General features: G+C 38.6%; 1 protein-coding gene across 2 annotated transcripts in view; it reads left to right on the forward strand.

Moving 5' to 3' along the window:
* sgcz (sarcoglycan zeta) overlaps nucleotides 1-20,685 on the forward strand; it is a 262,252-nt gene extending 241,567 nt beyond the window's left edge. Inside the window, exons 7-9 of one of the 2 annotated variants that reach the window (XM_086083894.1) lie at nucleotides 5,339-5,462; nucleotides 17,376-17,457; nucleotides 17,542-20,685. In XM_086083894.1, the coding sequence (XP_085940020.1) occupies nucleotides 5,339-5,462; nucleotides 17,376-17,457; nucleotides 17,542-17,585 (250 nt within the window). In that variant the 3' untranslated portion in view covers nucleotides 17,586-20,685. Of the gene's footprint in view, nucleotides 1-5,338; nucleotides 5,463-17,375 lie in introns of both variants that reach the window. The other variant, XM_086083892.1, reaches the window with a different exon arrangement.
* Nucleotides 20,686-25,048: the final 4,363 nt, after the last annotated feature.

Here is a 25,048-nt window from a genome sequence, read left to right on the forward strand (position 1 = left end):
TGTACATGATGTGATTTTCTTTGTTTTGTGCACAGCAGCCAATACATGTTGTCCATTTTCTGAATTTCAGCATGAAGATGTCGCAATACTATAATGTAATGTATTGTCTTCCTAATTTCTTAATATCTCACCATCCTTCATCGTTCTTTGAAATGTAATCCAAATAAAAGGTTTTTTCCACTTTATATGAAGCGTATCACGTGAGTTTGGACAGTTTTTTTTTATTGGGCTCATTGCAACTGAAGGTCACAACAAATCAATGAGACAACTTCAAAGAGAGTTCAACGTAATGTGAAGCAAAGTGAGAGTGGTGAGGCATTTTTTTTTCGAATACAGTAATGACATACAGTATATCGTTTTAGCTGAAGAACAATAACATTGCCTGGAAATCATGAACTATATTGTCAACCTGTGTCGTCGATGGGAAGCATGGTACTGATAACAATTCTCTACTGAAACCAATGCAAGGCACGTCTTTTAAGCATCAACTAGGGAATACAGTATTGATATTAGGAACTATTGATGATATGTTTGGCTTTTAAAATTGTGCCTCGTGATAAAAAAACAGTCTCAGGCTTGAGGCTGTAATATGGATGGTCTAGTGGATATGATTTGATTAAGTTATTGATCGTGATCAGTCCAGTGCGTACCCGTACTCTCGCCTACATTCAACTGGGTAGAATATAGCCGCATGGCTGAATTGTAAAAAAAAATATGAGTCAAGATGCGCCTTCACGCCACAATTACTATTTTACAATAAGTTCCGTGTAAAATTGTTCATTGGCTGAAATGTTGATGAAGGCTTAAAACAACCAGGCTAAGTGTTGTGTGCTATAGTCCACAGATTCAGAAACAACTTAATTATCTGTTTCTGGGAAACCATGTACACTAAGCAGTTCTGACGACTGACGGTACCAAAATCCAATATAAAACAATTGTTTTCTTGGCCGGTATTGTTCGGTCCTATTTGAAATGGAAAAGCTCGTGTGTCAGTAACGCTTTTCTTTCACGCCAATGTCTCATTGCAATTAATGGCAAGTCTTGTAAAAGATGGATAGAAAGATTAGACTCATCTATTTTACTCCATGCATTTAAAAGTAAAAGTCTGCACCTCAACTTCACATGCTGCATTAATAATGCACATTAATGAACTGAGAACTTGATCACTGAAAGCCATTTAACAGCAATAAAAATGGCATTAGGAGGACCCTCTATTAAACACTCATTGGTCATAACATATTGCACACCTGCATTAACTCTATCCCAAATGGTGCATTTTCTTCTTCTCTGTATGGTGCAGTCCAGTTCTTCACCGGTCCAAATGGCAAACACAATAATAAATGTCATGCTAATGATTCTTAATGCAAAAGTAGCTCAAGGATCTATAAAAAAATAAATAAATAAAAACTTTGTTAGAAAGGCCTGTACATCTATTTACAGAATGCAATGTTCATCAAATCAAATAATTTATTGGTGTGAATTAACGAGTAACTATGAATGATGCAGTTGCTATGGTAGTTTTTAATTGGTAGTCTGCTATTTCTCGCTTGTCGGTTAACATATTAGATTTTATATCTATTTTTGTCCTTATCTTTCTCTTCTTCATAACACCTCCGAGTGCTGCAACGCGTGGTCTTTTTTTTTCCTTCCATTTTCTTATTCCGATCAATAAGTCAAACCCAATGTGGAGTGCTTACTTCCCAAACTTTTTATACCGCTCTGAAGTGCCTCGCTGCACAACAGTTGAACCGTGTCTCATCAATAAACCTTCTCATGACTCATCTACGCCTCCACTGCTCTCACCAGCTTCTAACCAATGTAATTGAATTCATTTTTGCTTCATGTGTTCACGTAGCTGCATGCATTTATAATACGGTAAATATATTAATGGCTGGATTTACGGTAGATTCATGTAAATGTGAACACAGAGCTCTAATCTAAAACGCTTTGCCCAGATACTGCATATTTTGGAAAACTGGCTCTTAAATTGCTTTTCGACACCAATTTAATAATCGAGTAATCAGATGGGTTTGCACCCCACTGTGTGGCTGGCGGACATGGTGCCAGTGAAGCTGAAGGGTCAAAATTTTGTGTCGACTAACTTTTGTAGTCAACCATTTGAATTTTTCCTATTCCTAGAACCACGGTTATTTATGTCCATTACAGCTTCCATCCTATAGAAACCTTACTATTATTATTATTATTATTATACGAAAAAGTTGCACTGACCTTTTTATAGCTCATGTCATGTATTTTTATTTATTTATTATAATTATAATAATAATAATTATTATTATTATTAATATTATTATTTTCTATTATTATTATTATTAAATCCTATTGTACCTTAACTCTCGAACTTTTTAACTCGTTTGCTCCCAAAAACGTATAAATACACTCTATTGTATATGGTTTAAGTGTCCCAAAGACGTATGTATACATTTTTATGTTTTTGTTTTTGTTTTTTATGTTAGAGCATACAGAAGTCTTTGATGGACACCTCTCAACTGCACAGAACGGTTGAAGAAATTGTAGTTATTACAAAAACAGCCAGCAGGTGGCAGCAGAGTAAAAGAGATCAATCAGGGCCATGTTGAAACAAAGCAGTTTTCCCCACAATTTAAAATAGATTTGAGGATAATGATGAAACGTAGCTATATTCTAATGCTGCAATACGGAAACAGATAGAAATATACTTTTTTTTCCTGATGAAAGAAGAGACTGTAACCTTTCTTTTGGTACGTTCCATGTTTTTATAGCAATAGAACACTTAATTATGTGGGCCTTATCAGTCAGAATACAGTAAAACAGCCGAGAGTGAAGTGGATTGCTTCAGTGAAAATGGCTGGGAGTGAATGAGTTTTTAAGGGGTCTTGTCTTGCTCTACGTTTGACACCGGTTCAAACATATCTGTCGTGTTTTTCTTGGAATCCACACTGAGTAGTCATTCTATCAAAATTGGATGCTCCTTCAGACACAGTGTGCTGTAATATTTTTATTTTTTATTTTTTATTTTTTATATCCTTCTGAGATTTTGACCCGAAAAGCCTTGGTCACAAATATTTTATTAAGACATCTGTTTTGATTTGTTGAAAAAAAGACATCCTGTGTAAAGTTATTTTTTTCAATGAGCAGTTTTCTATTTTCCTGCATTATTGTTTGACTTTGGGGATTTCTCCTTGTCTCATGAGCCACGCCCTCTAGTGTCTTTCTCTTTCTCGTGCCAGCCAATTGGTTTGGAACCTTCCCTTGTGTTTTACTAGCCATCTCACCAGCATTATTAACTTGAGCATATGTGTCTACAGTTTGAATGCCCATTTCTGTTAGCATTTCTATTGTGCTTGTTTTTATTCCTGCCTTCACTTGTTGCTACTACCATTTCAACCACCCACCATGTCAGAGTACACGTGCCTCACATTATGATTATACAACTCATTGTTATGTCACAATGGTATTGATGTGGAAAAAAAGACTAAAACATAGCTTCTTATAGCTACTTTTTAAAATTAGAACACTGATGAGAAAGACTTGTTTTCTACTTGCATCTGAACACAAAATGAAAAACTCTCTTCTTTGTTCTTTGCTTATGTTGCAACTTGTCCAGATAACGCAAAAAGCTTACCTTTTAGAGCGAGCTGGAGGATAAACATTTTGTTGACTCTGGGGACCTTAACTATTGATGAACATTAGGATGATAATGCCAGCAATCCCCCTTATGGCCACTGCCCGGACACCATGCATTAGGTTAATCTGCTTGTTGCCTTGTTTTATTTCCCCCTCAATCTCTGAGTAGACTTTAAGAAACCAGAGGAAAAGTCTCAGAGCAAAACATATCTAGACAAGTGTCCCAATAGCAAAGCGTTTTTCCAATTTGATTTTATTGTGAATGTGCTGTTTAATTTATTATACTCCCCCATCATCAATTGTAATTCACTCTGCTTTGCCAAAAAGGCCTTTTATTCAATTTACCCTTGAGCGAAACAGTAGCACTTATCTAATGCCACCGTGCTGTTTAATCTTCTCATATTGTTTTCAACTTTGTGTCGAAAGCTACTGACCTTGCACGCTTCAAGGAGAGCAACACCAACCAGTCAGGGCTCTTTTGAGCACTTCGGAATGTTCATTTTGATTTCTTCATATTCAGCATTCTCATCGAGTTGCAGAGACAGTCTTTTAAAAACAGTTAACGTTCCCAAAGGGTAATATGAGGATAATGTTTTTGTTTTTGTCTATGAAGATATCCTCTGAAATATTTTTTGTGTAGCACTGCAACGTTTGGGGATATGCTGTTCATCAAAGTTATCTACTTGAAGCACACTTACAATTTTCTATAAAGCTTAGTTAGATTGTTGACCCATTCCTGGCCTTATACTTATATTTGAGATGGATTAAACAATAAGTGTGATCTCAACGAAAAGGTCCCTGGATACTGTATACCATCAATGACCTCACCAATGACTTTAATAGTTACCGGTACAAAGCTCTTGGCTGTTATTGCTTCATGCCCCTTTAAATCATTCACATCATCGAAGGCTAGGGATTGATGTCACACTTTTTTTTTTTACATCTTTATTAGATGAGTTCATAAAACAAAACGTGTATTAGATGAAAGACCAAAGTCTCAGGTATATATTTTTTATTCATGTCATTTTCAAATTTTATGTCTGTGCAGCATTATAAGCAATCAAATAGTGGCTATGAACGTGTGACATGTTGCTCCACCATCGGGTAAGTTGTCTCGCTGTATAGGGTAATGTGGACAGATTTCCAACAACTGAAGGATTAATTTTTAAACACTCAACCAAAACCTGCCAAACCAATTTCCTCACTTGTCAGACTCATCATCCTAAAGGCAGTTGTGGCATATGTAAACCGATTTGCCAGAGCCACATTTTTCATTGACCCATTCTTTGCATAATTCATGTGACAACTAAGCCCAAAATGAGGCATGTTGCCACAAACTGCCATGTTGGCTAATACTAGCCTTAGTTTAAAGTTAGCTTAAAACATAGCAATGACTGAGGCATGACAACTGTAAATGACTCCACATGATTTGATGCTAGAATTTGTATATGGACAACACTTATAAAGTTAAAATATGTATTTACAATTTATTATTCAATATTAGCTCACAATGTGCTATTCTCTTCTCAGACAGGAAGTGACCCATGATCATATAAAAGAAGAAAATTAGCATTCCACTCTGGTGGAGAAGATACAGTAATTGCAATGTGACAACTTACCTGTGTGACAACAAGGCCCGATCCATACTACTCATCCATAGTGATAATACAATCCACCATTTTCCACAAATTTAAAGAGTGGTTATTTTTCTCAGGCTTGAGTCCCCGACTCGGACCCTAACCCTGGAGGCGCCCCGAGGCGTGGAGGTCAATGCTGGGGTTGGAGACTTCACGGCGTCGTGTAGGAAAGACCTCCTGCTGCAGTCCTCAGAAGGAGAGGTGAGTATGCACTATTTAAGATGAAATCAGCCTTTATTGATCCTCACAGAGGCATATTGAGGATTCGCACGATGTAATCTGCAAATGATCTGAGTTTTTACTATGTCATGACATTTTTTCTCTGATGTTTGTGTTTAGTTCATCCGGTTTGTGCGCTTTTATATACAAGACAGTATGGGGCCCCCTTCATTAAAGTACCTTGGGCTAATGAGCATCATCAATCTCGCGACCTTGTCCTTCTTTTCTCCCCTCCTCTCTTGTGTTTGGGAAAGTGACTTCATTAAAGCTGCTGTGATGAGGTTCCCTGTCACCCGCTGCCGTCATGTGTGTGTTCTATTAGCCTGCTATCTTACTGTCTGTCAGCCTGCCACGTGGGAGCAAGAGCTCATGCTTGGCCATTGTCACTGCGCGTGTGCGTGCACGTGCGTGTGCATGCGCACGTCCATGCGTGTCCACGAGAGCACAGTGTGTCATTAATTCTGTAATTAACAGAAGAATGCCCCATCCCTTGGACACACTGTCAGGTTCCATCATACATCGAATGCTATCTCTCTCTCTCTCTCTCTCTCTCTCTCTCTCTCTCTCTCTCTCTCTCTCTCTCTCTCTCTCTCTCTCTCTCTCTCTCTCTCTCTCTCTCTCTCTCTCTCTCAAAATATCAGAAGTCTTAGAAAAACTTTCCACCACCCTTTTAGAATCCTCTCATATCCCTTCATATGCTTTTTTCACCCCTCTTTCCTTATCTTGTCTCTGCCCCCCCCCCCCCCCCCGACCCTTAATCAGGAAAAGTACACAACTTCATCACTATAACTACGCACTGAAGTGTTGGACTTAAACTAAGCACGCAGCGAGGGCACTTATTGATGAAAAAAAATTATATCGTTAAGCCTGTGGAGTGTCACCGGAGGAGTGAAGCCAATCCCAGCTGCTTCAGCTATTTGAACAAAATCAGACTGATGATATATTTTTGCAAGAAGAGAAACAATGCATTGCTAGGGATTTTCGCCCCACAGTTCGGGGAAAAAAAACTCTTTTACATGTCCTCCCCCTCCATCCTCTCAGTCTGTCATATCTGAGTAACCCAGCCTATCTAATTAACTTTCCCCTGCCAGGGTTGTACATCAGCATGACTGTCACTTTATAGGAAGAAGGAGAGGACTTTTTTTTGCCTCTTTTGTGTCAGTTCTCTCTGTCTCTGCATTTCATGCATTCTTTTGTCCTCTGTTCCCTTCTCATCCATTATCTCTTTGTCTCTCATCCTCTTTCTCTCTCGCTCTCTTTCTTTCTCCCTGTCGTCCATGCATTAATGGATATCTCCCAGGAAGTGAACAATAACATGAATGTTAAAGCTGGGTTGCACAAGGATTGTAGCAAGGTTTGACACCATGAAAGGCTCTATAAATGAATGAATGCAAGCATGAAGGACGTGGAATATGGTGCCTCTTAAACTCGGCAACCTTTACATGAGTCAAATGTATTGAAATGGCCGTATAAATCCATCAAGAAGCTTGACAAGTTACTGGATTGCCATGTGATTTAGTGGAGCTCAAAGAGGTAAGGTGGAGCAAGAGCATTTAAAGATTTGAAAACAAATAAAATAACCTTAAAAAGAATACGTAAATGTGCAGGGAGACAGTGAAGGGACGCCAGAGTTGGAGTTATGTCCTCCCTCCCATTGACACCAGTTACGAAGCGAGCAGCAGCATTTTGGACCAAATGGAGATGCTTGAGGATTGGAAGGACTGGCTGACTAATAATCAAAGTTATCCAGCCCAGTTGTGGTGAAAGCATGGATTACTGTTTCAAAGTGCCGTTGAGAAAGGAAAGGCTTTACCTTAGTCAGTTGCCTAAAATGATAAAAGCTGGATTTAACAACGGTACCAATTTGCCGGTCCAATTTAAAATTGCTGTCCAAGTCTGAGACTGATGGCTTTAGATAATGTGCCAAATGGCCCAAGTCAGCAGGATGGGACAAGCGGGGACCAAAGACCATAACTTCTGTTTTCTTCTCAATGAAATTCAAGAAATTCAATGCCATCCAGGCTTTCATTTCCTCCAGACAGGACAAAAGTTGCCTCAATGAGAAAGTGTCTTCTTTACTCAGTGGGACATAGATCTGACAGTCATCCGCATAGCAGTGAAAGGAAATACAATGTTTTCTTAAAATGGAATCCAAGGGCAGAAGATATGTGAAAACAACAGAGCCCCCAGAATTGAACCCTGTAGAATGCCATACGACAGTGGGGCAGTGTGTGACTCAGAATAAACGAACAGAACAAAGTTGAATCATCTGCATACATCAACTCAGCCTTATTAACAGCACAAGGTAAATCATTTATGAAAATTTAAAATAAAAGTGGTCCTAAACAACTTACCTGATGGACTCCACATGACATTTTTCCACTTGTAGTATAACTGCCATTAAAAAAAAATACTCTCTGTGTTCTTCCATACAGATAACAGAGATGAAGGAGAAAAACCATAACATTTTAGTTTAGCTATGGAATGCTATGATCAATGACATCGAAAGCAGCGGTAAAATCCAACAGTACAGCTCCAGTAACTTCTTGTCTATCCATAACTCTTAACCATTTATTAGTCATGTGCACTAATGCTGTGCTGGTGGAGTGCCCCTGTATATATGCGTGCTGTGCATTTGTAAATAATCCATTTCCACTAAAGTAGTTAAATAATAGGATCTAAATGTGATAGTGATGATACTATTGACAGTAAGGGCATTAAACATTGATGATTATTAAAGTAATATAGCGTTTTTAATGTGTTAAAACAATTATGGCATGGTAAAATCTTCATGGATGAATGACGAGAGTTCCGTTTAAGCCTCATTAACAAAATAAATAAATGAAACTAATGTAAAAAAATATATATAATAAAAAAAAAGCATGTATGCTTGTTAACACCTCCATGAAGAACGAGTGAATAGAAAAGTGTTGACTAAAGACAATTCTTCTGAATCTCTGTTTTGATTATTCGCCTGATTTTAGCAGGTGAAACCTACAATTATCCTGCTGGGATGAGTCAGTGCCTGATGTTGTGATGAGAATGGGCAGTAAACAGTAATTCAAGAAGGTTGAAAGGCAAATGGACATTTCAGTGTCTTTGTGGAGAAGATATTTTGTGGAGAAAAAGTGAAGGTTATTCAAAAGGCTTGTTCTGATCAGAGCTGAATAAAAAGCTTTTTCAATAAAAGACTAAATATATTTAACCTCGAACAAGACGTGAAGTTACCTTCCTATATGTTCTTCTTTTCATTTCCGGTTACTGTAACCTCAATGACTTAAAATCTCCTCATGCTAGCATAAGCTCGCACCTTGTAAATAAAAATTGGGACAAGCATGTGCTCTTGACAAGTTCCCCGCATCACTGCACAACCTGCACTTTATGAGAGGCAGCACCATCACATGATTTCATTGCATGTGTTGCCTCATTCTCAAATCATCTCACCCGAAATGGAATCGGCGCTGTGTGCTAATCAAAGGCTTCTTTTTTTTTTTTTTCAATTAAGCATACACACATCCCTTAAAGGGCAGCTTATCCAATCACAAGTCCTTTTCATACGTTCCCATATGAATTTTACCTGACTGCTGATGCCGTCAAATGAACAGAGGCCAGCTGATGATGGAAGAATATAAGGGGCGGATGGAATGAGCGGGAGGTAGAGGCGAATGGCAGAAAATAGATGTTTCTGTCGATTTTGCGGGGCAAAATAAAAGTGTGTGGGATAGCAAGGCTTAAAGCCAAATCAATGTTGTCAGCAGCTGGCATTTAAGAAGGGACCATTAAAGTTTCAAAAGTTTGGGAATGCAGTCCTTGAATTAGGGCTAAATGGGCTAAAGATAGGAGAGCAATGGCTTCCATTAAAATTAGAGCTGCCGGGTCCACTCATTATTTTCCCTCGCTTATGTTATTTTGTGCTTAATCTCTCTTACTCTCACAACCCTAATTGTCTCCATGGTGAACATTTAATTGATTGGCTTCTTCTAATTTCAAAACAATTTTCTCAATGAAATAATCCATCATGAATTTATTTATTCTATGGTTATAACTATAACCATCATAAAATCAGTTCTTAACTGTATGGGAACTTACATTTTATTTTTTTTTATCACTCATACAAGTAAAATGGGATGGAGAGAGACAACATAAAGGTGTTTGGAGAGCAATAGTGTCGCTGTGATCAAAAAGCTACATAAGAAATGGGCAAAATACTGTTCGTCATCTGTGCGTGTGTGTGTGTTCCTTTTTGTTTTATTTAAATGGTATTTAGCAAATGGGCTTCACTCTTATAGCCTTTTAATAGTAAAAGCATTTTTTTTCACACTGTGACTTAATTCACCAAGTCACACAATGATTAATGGAATACAGTGGAACCTCGAGTTAAAGGACTAATTGGGGGAGAGGTCAGCCGTGAGAGTCGATTGTCCGTTAAATTGAAGTACTTTTTATTCCGTAGCCTGAAAAGCACCCAATAAAATACAAAATTGCTGTAAACTCTTGAAACAGTTTGAAGGGACCTTCTTCTCCATCTACTTGAAAAGCTACACATCTTTTGGCATCATTAAAGTAGTCTTAACTGATAATACGCATAACTAGTTAAAACCATGCAGGAGTGCGACATACCTTATCAATGTGTTGGAATTTTCCTATGTGTGACTACACGATCTAAACTGGTTTCAATTGAAAAGTGCGCAAGGGTTCAAATACGGGTAATTGTTGCCATAGCAAGTAGAAAGGTCACAATGATATACCAGTGTAATGCAAGTCACTTACCTAATTATGAATGACAACGAGGCCTAACAGTCTCGTTCCTAAATGAACACGTGTTATGATTCGTCTTGTCCAGGTGTCTCTCGTTGTCTCGTCAGTTGGCTTGTATTTAGTTTCCTGGTTTCGTTCAGTTTTTGTTGGATGATTGTCGCTGTCGCCACTCTTGCGTTTTGTTGTTACTTTGATTTTTGGTCTTTTCAGAACTTTGTTGGTTTTATTTATTTAGAGTTTTACCCAGTTCCCTTGTTAGTGTTTTTGTTAAATAAATTGTGTTCAGTATTGCATGCATCCCTGCCGTGGCTCTCCTGCCTCCCTGCATTTGGGTCCTCCACCCCCCATCGTGACAACATGATCATTATAGTGTTTGCTGTTGTTTTTGTGGCTTTCGGCTTGTCCCATCAGGGGAGGCCACAGTGAGGTACTCGCATGATTTAGTTGGCACATACATTCTGTATCTTCACATGTAAGTATTACATATTTTCCTCATTGTGCTGGTAACAGTGAGGTTAATAATAGAAATGTTTCATTCGTATTGCCGTAGGGCTTGTTGGAACAATGTCAAGGCTTATCAAGACTACGGCTTGGAGGTGTTGCTCGATTGAGGTGTTGTGTTTTGGCTGCTCTGCTTCTGTTTGTCCATTAACCTGTGAGAAAAGCAGCAGAATGTTGAGTGAATTAAACAGCTGGAAGGGATTGTACACAGTCACTGCGTCTCACAAAGGTAATGACACTTTCAAATTAAACTGGCTCACACAAAATAAAACAACAAATAGATTCGCAGACTCAATTCACCCCCACGAATAGTGGCTGCCTCACAGCCAGGAGAGGCTGCCTCGAACCTCAGGTGGAACATCTCTGTGTAGGGAAACTGGGTTCTGGCATATTTTGGTAGATGTACTTATCTTGGCACAGTTCAAAATAGGTATTTTGTGGCATTGTGGGTGTGAACACATTCGACTTGATTCTCCTCCAATTAAAGCAGCTTCTTTCATTCTCGAAGAAATCAGTGTGTGAGAGGTTCCAGTCCTTGGCATAGCGGAAGAAGAAAGGGATTTGCTGAAGGCCATGCAGGTCCCCGTGATGAACTGTAACTCCCCAACGCTGGCAGCACTCATGCAGCCCCAGACTATGACACTCAGACCATCATTTGTCTCGTCAGACCACAGGACATGGTTTCTGTAATTCATGTCCTTTATCTGTTTGTCTTCAGCAAACGAAACTGTTTGCAGGCTTTCTTGTAAATCATCATAAGAAGAGCTAATCGGTCTGAGTGAATCACTGTCAGGCTTTTGGAAGAAATTATTTGAGAAAAGTTTAACAAATACCGTTATATGCTAATACTGAAAGAAAAAAAAGTTTAATTAATGTTCAACACGTTTTAATTTTTGATCAGCCGGGCACTTCTTTTAACTTATTTTTCATTTTAATTATTCTTCAGTTCTGCTAATTATTTCTGCCTTCACTGGGACATGTGTATACATGTGTATGGTGAGATTTATTTTCCACTCTCTCTCTTTTATTTATTTCAAAATGTTTCAATGTGCACGTTCATTGCATTTCTATTTTACTGCTTATTCACAGCGTGTATGTGTGTATAGCATTTTTCTGTGGCTTTGTGCTTGTGACATGTACAGTGTGCGTGTGTGCATGTAGTCAAGCTGACTGGTCATTCTTTGTGCTCCAATCATTCCGTCTGTTGTCAGCTTCAATTCACTGACTGTCCATTCAGCAAGGCTAATGGTGTGTGTAATACACTCACATTGTGTCACCACCTCCCACCTGTTTGTGTTGTTGCCGGCTTTGTGTTTGTGGCTATGACAATTTGTGACAAGTTGACCTGATGCTCTGCACTGGCAGACTTTGAACATCGTGTGCAGAATTATTTGTGGTGATTGATATGTGTAAACGCTATTGTTTATAGTGTGGAATTTTTACATGTGTTAAATGGATTTATTGATCCTGTCGTTTCCCCTCATTCTTCCCAGATTCTCCCTTTTCATTCTGTTGGTGTTGTTTTTCTTATTGCAGTGTGCAAAGGGTCCATTTGAGGTTCATTTCATGGTTCATCTGTTTTTACCTATTCAAAATGTCTTCCTTTCTCATGGTATTTCTCAGAACAGTGTTTGCTGTGCTGTTGCTCTAGTCTATTGTGTAGCAGTCATCAGTATTCATTTAAAATTGAATATCAATTAGGTAACCAACAATGTATAATTCGATAGTTAACACTGCATCAACTGATAGGTCATTTGCTATTTATAGTGACATAATTGCCAAATAATGATCCCATGTATCCCTGCATTGATAGCTGTAAATAGTAGTAGCTTGTTATTTTTAAGATTATAATAAGGCTCCACATTGTCAGTAATGCTAGCAGCTAATGTAGTTCTGTAGTATGGCTCTATAGTTTGACCTTACCAAATTACAAGCCCACACAAATTCATAAGGGTCTCCTTAGTCTTAATGTAAGGTGCTAACGTTACATTGTGTCTCCCAAAAGTCATAGTCAAGTCAAGTCAAGTGTATTTGTATAGCCCTTAACCACAAAAGAGTCTCGAATTGCTTCACAGGCCCACAGTTCACAATGACCAACGATATTCTCTGGTCTAATTCCTCCTTCAGGACAAGGGAAAAACAAAAAAAATGTTAGTGAGAGGGGAGCAAAAACAATTTGAGAATGGATCTCTTTTCAGAATGACCAGGCTGTGATCATTGCCAAGAGGGCAACTTTTATCATATAGCCAGCCTGATGCTGTGCAATATAGACTCTGTTTAAAAATCCTGCTCACTAAGACTAGTATAGTTACCCATAAGTAACTTACCAGTATAAGTTACCCATAAATTGATCACAATGTTCATCAACAAGGGCCAAATGTTTACTTTTAGACACATATTTACATCCCTCCTTTCATGCCGCTGACAGGCCAACCTAAGCTTTCATTTGGCATAAATGTCAATGTTAATCCAAATTGAAGCTACAACAAATGCTTTCTGTTGCTCATACTCAATCCTTCATGGATGCATCCCTCCACCTCCACTGATCAGGTTTCCTATCATGCGTCTATTCCCGTCTCACTTTCACCTCCTGCCTCTTCTATCGATCCCTTTCTCTATGTAAACATCATGTCTATCCACAAATTGGAGCTTCTTGGTTCCAGTTTTAGAATTAGTGTCCAGTGCCTTTTAACTCTTCATGTTTCCAGTACCAATACCTTAAGTTGTTGTGTATTTCAAATAAGCCCAGTCATTTTGGTAAGGCAAGTTTGACCAACATTGTCTGTCGTGTTCTTCACACATTAATGCATTTAATAATCAGCATCTCTTGTAAGTACGACGTATTTCATAACAATTGTTTATGTTTTTGTCAAGTTCTTATATATTCTGATTCTGAACTGCTCCAGATGGCATATGTGGCACAGTTGTGCTTTTGTTCATTTCGGATGGTTCCTAAAATTGCGACACAGTAGCGGTCGTATTCATAAGAGGTGGATCAAGTAGAGTAGTCAAGTCCCACTGAAGGCCCAGGTACCAAATGTATTACCTCACATAAACAAAACCCTCTCTTTTCATCCCCCACCCCGCAATCTAAATGCCCTAGTTTATTCTTGCTCTCGTTGCCATGCCGGGCGGGTATCCTGTGTCAAAACACATTTCAGCCATCTTGCCAACCATGACTGAGTTAGTTTCTCCGAAAGGCAATAACCGAGCCAGAGCAGATTCTTTTGGTGATTCATAGAGAAGATGACAGGTGTGCAACAAGTACAGTATGTGATGAAGACGTACCTTGACAATTGGAGAGTGTGTGCTATTTACATTCATAGTCCCACATGGTGAAAAGTACACATAGATGTTTTTTTAGGATTTTTTTTTTTTTTAGGACTTTAGCCTGATACATTTTCTTCAAATGAAAAAAGTGAGAAATGATGGTCATTATAACATTGCTAAAACAACAAATTCATTACGGTCCAAGCCTCTACACGTTCATTACTCTATCTACTAGATCTTAAAGAACATTTCAAATCTCATGTCATTATACAGGGAGTGTTGTGAGAAGAGGATGTTAACAATTGAAAGCCCTTGAGACCATTTGAACTGTTCTGGTTACCCGCGTATCTTGATCCTGGTTAATGGTTGATGGATGTTCCGCTTTTAGCTACACTGATATTTAAAAGGCATTTGGAGCTGCAACTCTGCTTCGCTTCATCTTGTAGAGAGACCGTGTGGATGCGTATGTGCATGTGCGTGTTTTTGAAACAGATCAAGATGTGCCCCGTCAGCCAGAGTGAAATCATTAGTTAAACTAATTGCTTCTCACATGTGATTCCTCACTTGTCTTTTCTCTCTCCATCAAGTTGTCAAGCTCTCTGCTTGTATTTCCCCACCTCCAGTGCACACACACACACCAAAAACTACGGGATTTGTTAAAATATGGTTGAATTGTATTAACTCTTTGACTGCCAAGCATTTTCAGAAAAGAGGATATGTGGGTGCCAGCTGATTTAAGCATTTTGACTGATCTTTCAAGGTCCACAGAAAATTTTGTGTTTGGACTATGGAAACACAGATACTACCAAATGAAAGATTGAACTCTCATCTTTCATCAGAAAAAAAAACATTTGTTTCTACCGTATTCCGTTTTTCAGTAGTCAACAATAGAAAATAGGTTAGTTTCATCCAAATGCGATGTTTTGGACCAAAATACGGAGAAATCAAGCTTTTAGTGAAACGATATTATTTCATGCACTCTACTGAATTTGACACCTTTTTTTCCCATGAATGATGCCACAAACACCTAAACAGTGCTTTACTTCTGTAAAACACTACCACCAACAACGAAAAAGTGTTTTTTGATAGCAAAATATGTTTATTTACAGTGTAACAATTTGACAAAACAATTTGGCAAACTATTTACAAATGTGTGCAACTGTGGTACTATTTACAATTGTGTGGATGTTTCACCTACACAGTTTTTCTTTTTGTGTGGTTTATTGTGTAAAACTCCTCTGCGTGCAAGGGGACGCAGCAGGATTTGCACCACAGATTAGTTTCACTGCGATTGCCCCTTCACGTGCACTTTCTTGCCGGCCTTTTTTTCCGGGGAGTAGCAGGTATATACTGCAGTGTGTGTTTGGCCATGTTGTCATCAAGTCTACTCTCAGGATCATGATACGGTGACCTGGTGTTACGTCTGGCTTCCTCATGTCCTTCAGTTTCTATACCGGGTGGTAAGAGATGTTCTGATTCATCTTATCCACTCCATTCATGGTGGCATCGTAGTCCAGAACCAGTGTCTTCTCCGTGATCAGACTGTACCCGCTCCTCCGATGAATATGCATTGGACTCGGGGTACTCTTCATCGTCCGATTAAACGTCCGCCTGTGCAGAAGTGCTTGTTTTCCGCCGTTAGCATCGCTAGCCGGTGAGGCTTTACGACGCAATCGAAGCCGCCGTGTCAACGCTTCCAACTTCACCGTCAACGGTTCCAACTTTAGCGTCAACCTCGGAGTCACCATCATCATCATCAATGTGCTCTTTAGCATTGGTCGATGTTTTTCGTCTTTGAAAAAAATACTCAAGCGTGAGCTGCTTGCAACCGGTCGCCATTTTCGCCTCCTCAGCCATTCTCCCCTCAACACTCTAGCTCCGCCTCATGTCTTCTACTGACGCCTACCCGATCTTGTCCAAAGAGAGTCATCGCTGCCATCTAGTGCCCAAAAATAGTCATTATACTAACTCAACCTGCTTGATACTTTCAGCACAGCTTGCCAAGGCTTTCCTCCACCCGTTTCCAAAAAAAAAACAAAAAAACATAGTGAACATCTTTTAACGTCTTTGGTGGCACTCATTTGGATTTTACTAAACGTTATTAAACGTTTTTGGCGGTCAAAGAGTTAATTAATGTTTGTTTTCATTAAATGATTTGGTTTTGTTAGTTCTTGCTGCTTCGTTAGTATGTCCGCCTCATTGTTCAGAGGTTTTTGGTTTGAATCCCAGCTCCAGCCTTCCTGTGTGGCATTCGCATCTTCTTCAATTATTTTGTTGTACTAACAAGTTTCACAAACTAAATTTGATTTAATTTGGCAGGATGAAAAAAGCACAAACATGTTGGAATGCATGAGAGAGTTACGAAATGAAAATGCGACTGCATCGACGAAAGTCAACTTTTTTTTTTAACAAATAACGTGATGAAAACAGACTACATTTACATGATTTGTTTAGATGGCATTTGGGTGCTACTATACAATCATCATCTAATGATTTTTTTTTAAAGTGCACCCTCGTAAATTCTAATGCCTTTCATCGATTCATTACACTCCACATTCCTGAAGTGTCTCTTCTCTGTCCTTTTTGTTTTCAAAACACCAAAATCACTTCACTCATCATGCTGTCAAAGTTATTTGTCACCCTATTCTTAAGTTTTCCATCTTTTGAAATTAGCTACGTAAAATAAAGCTTTCATCATTCCATCTTCCACAACATTTTCAGAGACTTCCTATCATGCTTGATCAGTCTAAACCTTGGCCATTCAAAACAATCTAACCTCTTGAACTGGCTTCAAACCCAAACTGATTGATTGATATAGTATGTTTGATTGGAGTGGAATTCCTGTTCAAAAGTATTTTGAAGTTTTGGCCAGTATTCGATTTCTGACGTGAAGTGGTGAGGACACATTTTTAACAAAAATTGACACACAAGTGTAAAACAAGACACAGAATAGACGGCATGTCATATTAGGGTCTTGCAGCTGGTATTAATCTAAACCACTAGATGGACTTCATGGACTTCTTTGGCTCACAGTCATCATTGTACTTAAACATCCCCGCGAGTAAAGAAGATCTACTCTTTGCCCAGTGTTGCATCAACTGTGGTGAAATACTGCGTAATGCTGTAAACTCAATTGATCCATATTATAACACTTTTTTTTTTGTTCATCACTTCCTTGTTATCATTTTTACTGTCAATCAGTTCTATTCTGTATACTATAGAAGGCTTCTGTAGTCTATTTCTTTTGTTGACTCCCCCAATTAATGTTTTGAAATCAAACCATCTTCCCCTCAGGATATTACAATATGTTTGTTTTTTTCACTTTCTCTCAACAATCAAAGTCTAAATATCTTCTTATGTTCCCAGATCTTTCTAGACGCAAACACCGTCCGGCTGGGAAACATTCCCCTTGGCAGTGCGGCGGACCCACTGGAAGGTGCGGCAGCAGGTACCACCTACACCAAACAGACAGGTGTGTACGAACTGTGCGCCTGCGCTAACGGCAAGCTCTACCTATCCCCCGCTGAGAAAGGCTCAACCTGCCAAACAACAAGTAACTTTTGCCTCTGGAGCTGAAAGTAGAAGCTCGACAGAAACGAGAAACAATGGACCATTGGAGAGAAGCTAAAGCTAGCCAACAAACTGAATCAAATGGATCATAACTGGCGGTAAAGCTACTGCAAGCCAGCTGTCATTGTAGTATGACAACTCGTCATATAAAATGGATACGATCTTGGCAGCACCAATCATCGTCAGCTGTGGATTTGTGTCAAGACAGTTCCAGCTAACGAACCGAATCAACACGGATAAGAGAGAATCGACCACTAGCTCAGTTACCCGCTAAAATGGATTGGGACAGTCACAAGTCAGCCAACAGAATGGGTGAAGTTGGTGGAACTGACAAGGTAAAGATGCCACGCTAAGGACATGGATATGTTGGACTATCAGATATCTATGCTTATGTGGCGGTTATGTTCTCATAAGTGCGACATAAATGGTCACCGGACAAAAGCAAGTGTAGTATTCATCGAATGACCAAAAAGCTAACAAAAAAAAACGGTATAATGACTGCAACCTCACCAGCAGGAACACGGACAAGGACCGTGGGTAAACCTCAGCTGAGGATCACGTGTTCGAGCTATGGGTAGCTCCCACTTGTCTTTAAACTAGTGGGAAACTGAGGTTAGCTACTGGACCAAGCTATACCAGAAAGGCCTTCCCCTTCCAAACCCGCTGGTATTTCCATTCAAATGTTAAAGTGTGCGTGATCCCCCCACACTCCCCCTCACCCCTCATCCCTTTCAGTCACATAATAGTGGCACTACTTTTCAAAGGATGCAGTTGTGCTTCAGCTTTTACATCATACTCTCTGTGTAGCACTGGATTTCTTTTTTCACTTGAATTATTCCACTACTTTGCCCTTTTCATTCCCTATGTATTATTATTTAGGTTTACATTTAAGAGCTCAACAGTAGGATTGTTGTGTCCCTTATTCCTTCTTTCTTTCTTTCTTTCTTTCTTTCTTTCCATTGTCAGGCTCAGGTTACCAGCAGGCAAATAGTGCTACAGTGTTGGTTTGACCACCACACCAGTGCACCAGTATAACCAGTTCAGGTTTCATTAATGGGCTTTAAGGGTGTGTTTACATTTGTAATTTGGTTTTCTGGTCAGGACCAAAGTGTGTGGGGGTGGGGGGGACACATGATACTGATTAATTTAATGTTCACGCCGGTAAAGACAGACATTGGCCAGGCAAATTAATGTTTTGAAAGTTTGAGTGTCTTTACAAAATATACCACCAACTATAGCTTGTTACCAGGCAACCTTAAGTACAATGTGGACACAGCCTGTGAGTTTCATCCTTTAGTCCCCTTTTCCACCAATTACGTTTATTTATTTATTTTTGGTCTTCCTAATTTCAATGTTTTATAAATTATTAACCCGCGATCAGTCTTTATGTTCTCACTACACATTACTTCCTATTCATTTCTCATTTCCCTATTCATCTGTTACTCACCTGATATTTTGCTACACTAACTAGGTGAAAGTCTTGGGACGCCTCTAAAATTTACTCTGTGGTAGGACTGATGTTGATTCCCCCTGAATCTTAATTCTTCATCTTACTAACACATTTTGGACAATTCTATGCTAATTATGTCTTGCAATTGACCTTACCGTGGCAAGCCCCTCCCTTCCCCCACCAAATGCGACGAGCAGCACACTCCGACATTTACCGGTCAAGTGCATACACATTAATGACCTTCCTTGTGATTTCTCGGCCAGGTATTTTCAGGACGCCGATATTTCTCTTCAAAGCAAACAGAGGGGCTTTAAAATTTTAACAAAGGGTATCTTTACTCCCTCACCATGCAATTTTGCTCAAATACAAAGGAAACACACGTCGCTGCCTGCTGCCACATAAGTCAGTAAACGACAGCGTCGCCTCACTCACTTCGACCGATTGTCAGCAAAACCAACGTTTTTGGACATTGTTCCTGTCAAGCAGGGTAGGAATGAATTTATGTTACCTCATAGTTTCAATGTCTTGTTGGCATTAAAAGTAAATAGTAAGTCATCAAACGTTAGCGTGAAAGGTTAGCTACCCGGAGCTATCGTTAGCCTTTGGCTAAAAACAACAATGGAGAACATTACCTTAATGCAGACGTAATAGTTTCTGGTAATTTTGGAGGGATTCAACTGGCCGTTTTTGTAGTTGTTTGAGGGTTTAGGGAAGGGAATAAACCGGACCATGTCTGACGGACAGTCGATCGGGATACACACGTCGTAACTACAGCAATTAATGCACCACTGGCAGCTGGATTGCTGTGTTTGTCCGCAGCAAAACACGCGTGCCGACGTAGACATGACGTCTTGCGTCTTGATTGGTTTACTAAGTCATGTGGGCGTGGTTTACGGTAAGGTCAATTTAAGGAAAGCCTTTTTCTGTACCGGCATTTCTTTGTCAGATGGGTTTGGTGTGGTGAACTTGCCACATCAAGCACCTCTCGGATAATTTGTGTGTAGGCAAGTCTTCCCAAAAGAGTGACAGGTTTTAGATGCAACTCCAATTTTCTGCCATTTTTCTGTATTGGTCCCAATACTTATGTCTCAATAGTGGCCTAAGGAACATGTTCCATCCATCCTCACTGACATTTCAACAGCTCTGCAAACTATAAAACAACTCAAGAGATTCCACAATAATATTTGTGATGGTTTTTTGTTTTTTTTTAATGATAGGAAACTTGTGATGTGAATATGATGAGTAATCAGAATAGGTGTCATCCCCCAACCCCTCAAGAGCAATGAGCTGAGTAAGTATGTGCTCAGTAGGATTAAGGCCCTGAGGCTGACTGATGGACTGACTCTGTTTTTTACAAAAAGTGATACACAGGTGCCTTTGCTGCTGTTGGTAAAAGCACATCCCAGTCTGGACGTTCACACTCCCTTCAGTGGACATCTGCAAGTGTTAATTTATTGGCGTACCGATTTCCTTTTTTCACCCCCAATCACACACACACCGGCCAACCACCCTCCCCTCTTGGGTTTGTAGTCACAGTATATCCAACTAAAAAAAAGAATTATACAATCCTGGTTTTAAGTTGTTTTTTTCTGACTTGTTGTCTTAATGATTTTACTCTTGATAATAAAAAGCACAAATGATGCCATGTATATAAGAATACCAATAAAATAACAAAATAAATGAAGATATTGTTTTTAAAACATGCCTTGAATCATCACTTTTTTCTCTCTGTTCACATATCTGTGGTTTATCTTCTGCATTATATTCACTTTGGTTCAAAACTATACTTTTACACCCTTTCCAAACTAGGCCCTATGTATTACTATTTATTTCAGTCAATGATGACCTTACCTTATTTTAACCTTTCAGCCAGTGCATAATGACGCAAAGCCTCATAAAAATACACTGAACCAGATTTACATCCGTCAATTGGGGTAAGTACAAACGGTCCCTCTCATTCCGTGTATTTTTGTGAAAGGTGATTAACGGAGGTGCCCAGCTCTGTATAATTTCTGATGTATACACTAGATATGTAACGGCAATGACAATATCGCAATATTAAAATGGCCACGTATCGCTGTTGATATTAAAAGCAGCACATTGGTTAAAAAGGCCAGGTTTTCCATTTGTTCAGGAACTGCAGCCTCTGGTGGTTAGTTTATTATTGTATTTAATTTTAATTAGGCATATTTTGGCCATCTAATTTGAAGACCCCCCCCCCGATAATTGCCAGATGATGGGGAACGCGACAGGTTTGAGATCACTCCACAAATTGATTTGATTCACAATGTATGCAAGCATTAGCAAGTTATGAGTGGATGTTAAATGCGCTTTATTTCTTAAACATGTGTATTTTGTCTAATGCTGTCAAAGTTAAAGCGTTAACTGATTAATTAATCACAAAATATTATCGCATTAATCATGAATTAACGCAGATTAATTGCACTATTACATTTGACCATAGATTATCCTTTACCGTGACAGTGGATGGCTACGTTTAAGGTAGCACACGTTGTGTTTGAGCAATAAACATAAATACATGCATTAAAGCATTTAATAAATATTTGCGTATCACATTTAGAATATTTGTTCATGTAAAAATATTGGGGTAATTTTTCCATTTTTAATTATGCAAGTAATTAACTAATTAGAAAAAGAGAAGGATGAGCGTGTGCAGTGGATCAAAAAAATGTTGAAGACGTCCTCATAATATTAAATGTCAAAAGAATTAACAGAAAATAATTAAATGGTGCTCTTCAAATTTGATAAAAAAGCTTTTTTTGATTAAAAATTTATTTAAAAATGTAATCATTTGACAGCTCTAATTTTGACTGAAGAATGTCACAGACATTGTATGAAGGAACCTTGGAACTGTTTTAAATTTTGAAAAAACAAATCCTCCTCCTTTAAGTATCTTCTTTTTTTTCTTTTTCTTTTTTACTGGTTTGGACTAACTGTTTCATTTGCCAAATTGAATGTTCTTTTTAGAAGACATTTAGGACAACTGACCAACTTTGGGAATAATTTTGAAAATACCTTTCGTCCACAATGCACAAAGCAAAGTCCATAAAGGTCTGCTAGGATTTGGTTTGAACTAGAACACAAATCGTGAGCCTCGCATCGCCCACAGTGAGACATACACCATCATGGAATGTTTGAAATACATCACTTCTCAACCAAAGGCCAAGTGTGGGTCGCTTTAAGTGAATTTCAACAAGTGGAACAAGATAACACATATACGGTAAGATGCCTGTTTCAATGGAAACTGTCAGACAATTTAAACATCCTTCCAGTACGCAATAAAAAGGCAAGGTTGTGTTTGTCATTGAATTATCCCAATACACAGTTTTACTTTATACAAAGACAAAGTCACACAATTCGCGTGGGATGCATCCTCTCTTTCTCTCATTTTTTTTTGACATATTCTAATTAATTCCAGTAAAACCATCAACCATGTAATATCGTTGGGATAATTAATTTGGTCTAACTATCCAGTCTAGGCTGTGTTTGCTCCACATCTCACAACGGGGTTGTAGAATACATTGTGAACACCCACGTCTCCTTTTATAATTTTTCTCCACAGGAGGTGGTATAAAAGAAAAAGTAGGGATTTTCTTTAAGCGAACGACCCTCAGGAGGCCTATTATGGTGGGAGTCAATCCCTCTGTCAGGGGTATCAAAGTAGCACAGACATAAAGGTGATACTAAAACAGTCTGTTCTTATTTAATTACTCATTTTCTGCAGGATTTATGGCCCACTTCATGTTTTTTTAATGCAAGTATAATTTTCCCCGGTGCTTGTAACCCTCCTATTGAAATTTAGAACCAATTACCTACACATTACATGTGTAGGTGGATGACTCATTATTTTTGGCTATATGCAAAATTGGCATCAGTTTAGCTTGTTTGTAAAAGGCTTAAAAAAAAATCTAAAAGTTGTCTTAATATGTCAGCAATTTCATATGGACATATTCTTGTATGTCCAAGATGAAATGCTTAAAGTGCAAACACAGACCTCAAAATACAATTGTGCTTGAAATTACATACCCTTAGGGTATGTAAACTTATCAGCATACTACTATAAAAGTACAAAAGCTAAATGTCGCTTAATGACAAAAATGCAATTGTCACCAAAAAACACAAGCACATCTCTACTCACGTCAACTTCAACCTTTGAAAATATCAAAACAATTGCCACAATATTTTGGATATTTTTACGTTTTTTTCTGAGCTCCTACCCCTAGTTAGTGATGGGAAAATGAAGCCTCGTGAAGCTTCATGAAGCACTTGTGATATTTTTTTTCTCCTATAGATGGGGGTCTCGGTTTAAATATAAAGACAAGTGCAATGGAAAGTGATTACATTTCCACTACATCTGTAAGCCAAGAGTGCTATCTAGGGGAGTCAAAAATATCACAATTGCTTCATGAAGCTTTTATGAAGCTTCATTTGTCCGTCACTACCTAGTGTATGTAAACTTTTACGCACAACTGTGTATACACACACAGCGGAACCTTGTTTTACCTGACTAAGGGGAGGGCTCGTCCATTAGAGCCGAATGTCCAATAAGTTGAAGTGATTTTTTTCGTGGCCTTAAAAATGCCGAGTAGCCTACTGTACAAAAATTATTGTGGATTAAAAAAAAAATCCATGCTTTAAAAGGTTTTAGTTTATCTGAACTTACCTCACTATACGTACAGTGTGCCACTTGAACCGTAATGTTAGTGTGATTCTTTTTTTTTTAATCTCTGTTTTGATTGGAAAAGAGCTTGACAAAATGTCTTTATGACTTCTTTAATGAAATCAAGCAATAACTTGATTCTACTTGCTTATTTTTTTATCCGCTGCAGCTTGTTTGAAACTTGAAGGCAAAGACTTGATACTTACAACCGCCTCAAAGATTCAAATCTAAGTCTTTCACTCACAAGATTGTACGTTAAGATGTTAGGCAAGCAGCTAACGTCACATACAGTATGAAGTCCGTTCAAGTACAGTATTTTTCACCTAAATATTAGTCAAACTCCAAAATTGTGTCAATTGAAACGATTTTACTGTAACACTGTATACATTAAAAAAAAAATGGAAATTACTATTAATGACCCAAATGGAAATTACTCGAATTAACCTAACCTAACTCTAATTCACCTATAAAGTGTTTCACACTTTATAAAGAAATAAAAAAAGAGATTTAAAAGGGCAAGCGAATCTCGCCAAAGCCCTTCATTTAGTCCCTGATCCTGATCTCATGAGGAGGACAAATTGGAAAGAGAGACACGGCTCTTGGGACCACAAGGAAATTAAATACCGAATTCAACAGGCAGACACACGCAATCACGCTGCGCTTTCGTTTAAAAAAAAAAGTACTTGAGAATTGAATCCCCTGCTGCTTATTGCTCTTGTAGTTTCTTTTTTTTGTGTGTGTAAGACCAAGCCTGGGCGGAGGCCAGGTCACACACACACTCACAGATTTGTTTAACAGATGTAAATATAATTTCGGGGAGTTTTGTCTTCTTGGAATCCTATTTAATTTGTGAATAATTTAAATCTGCCCTTGTAGTAGACCAGATTTTTTGTGTGCGTGTTTTGCCACAAATGCCCGAAAAGCATTAATCATTCTCTACACCATATGGTGTCCACAGTTCGACAAATTCCCCTGACAGGTAGGTTTCCTTCCTCAAGAGGAAGGAAACACACATCCAGCTGAGCCCGAACACATTCGAGAGGAAACAAAATGACATCTCCATTCTTATTTTAGAAATATGTACATCATTCCTGATCTCCTCTTTTGATTAAGTTTATTTCCAAACATGTATATTTATTCAGCTCTGTGACAACATGAACATGTGAGACTTTTGTACCGCTGATGTGGAAACACAAGAGGTGGACAAGAAGACTAATTAGCACATTAGTCCTCACGCTGACAACTGGCATCCTCCCCTCCAATTAAAGTTAACGTAGGAAAGGCTCAGCAAAAAATTAATATGCCATGTCTGCATAAAAAGCTTTCATAATGGTGCGG

This window comes from Leptonotus elevatus, chromosome 8, assembly GCF_054856555.1.
Source record: "Leptonotus elevatus isolate MCC_2025b chromosome 8, RoL_Lele_1.0, whole genome shotgun sequence".
Lineage (NCBI taxonomy): Eukaryota > Metazoa > Chordata > Actinopteri > Syngnathiformes > Syngnathidae > Leptonotus > Leptonotus elevatus.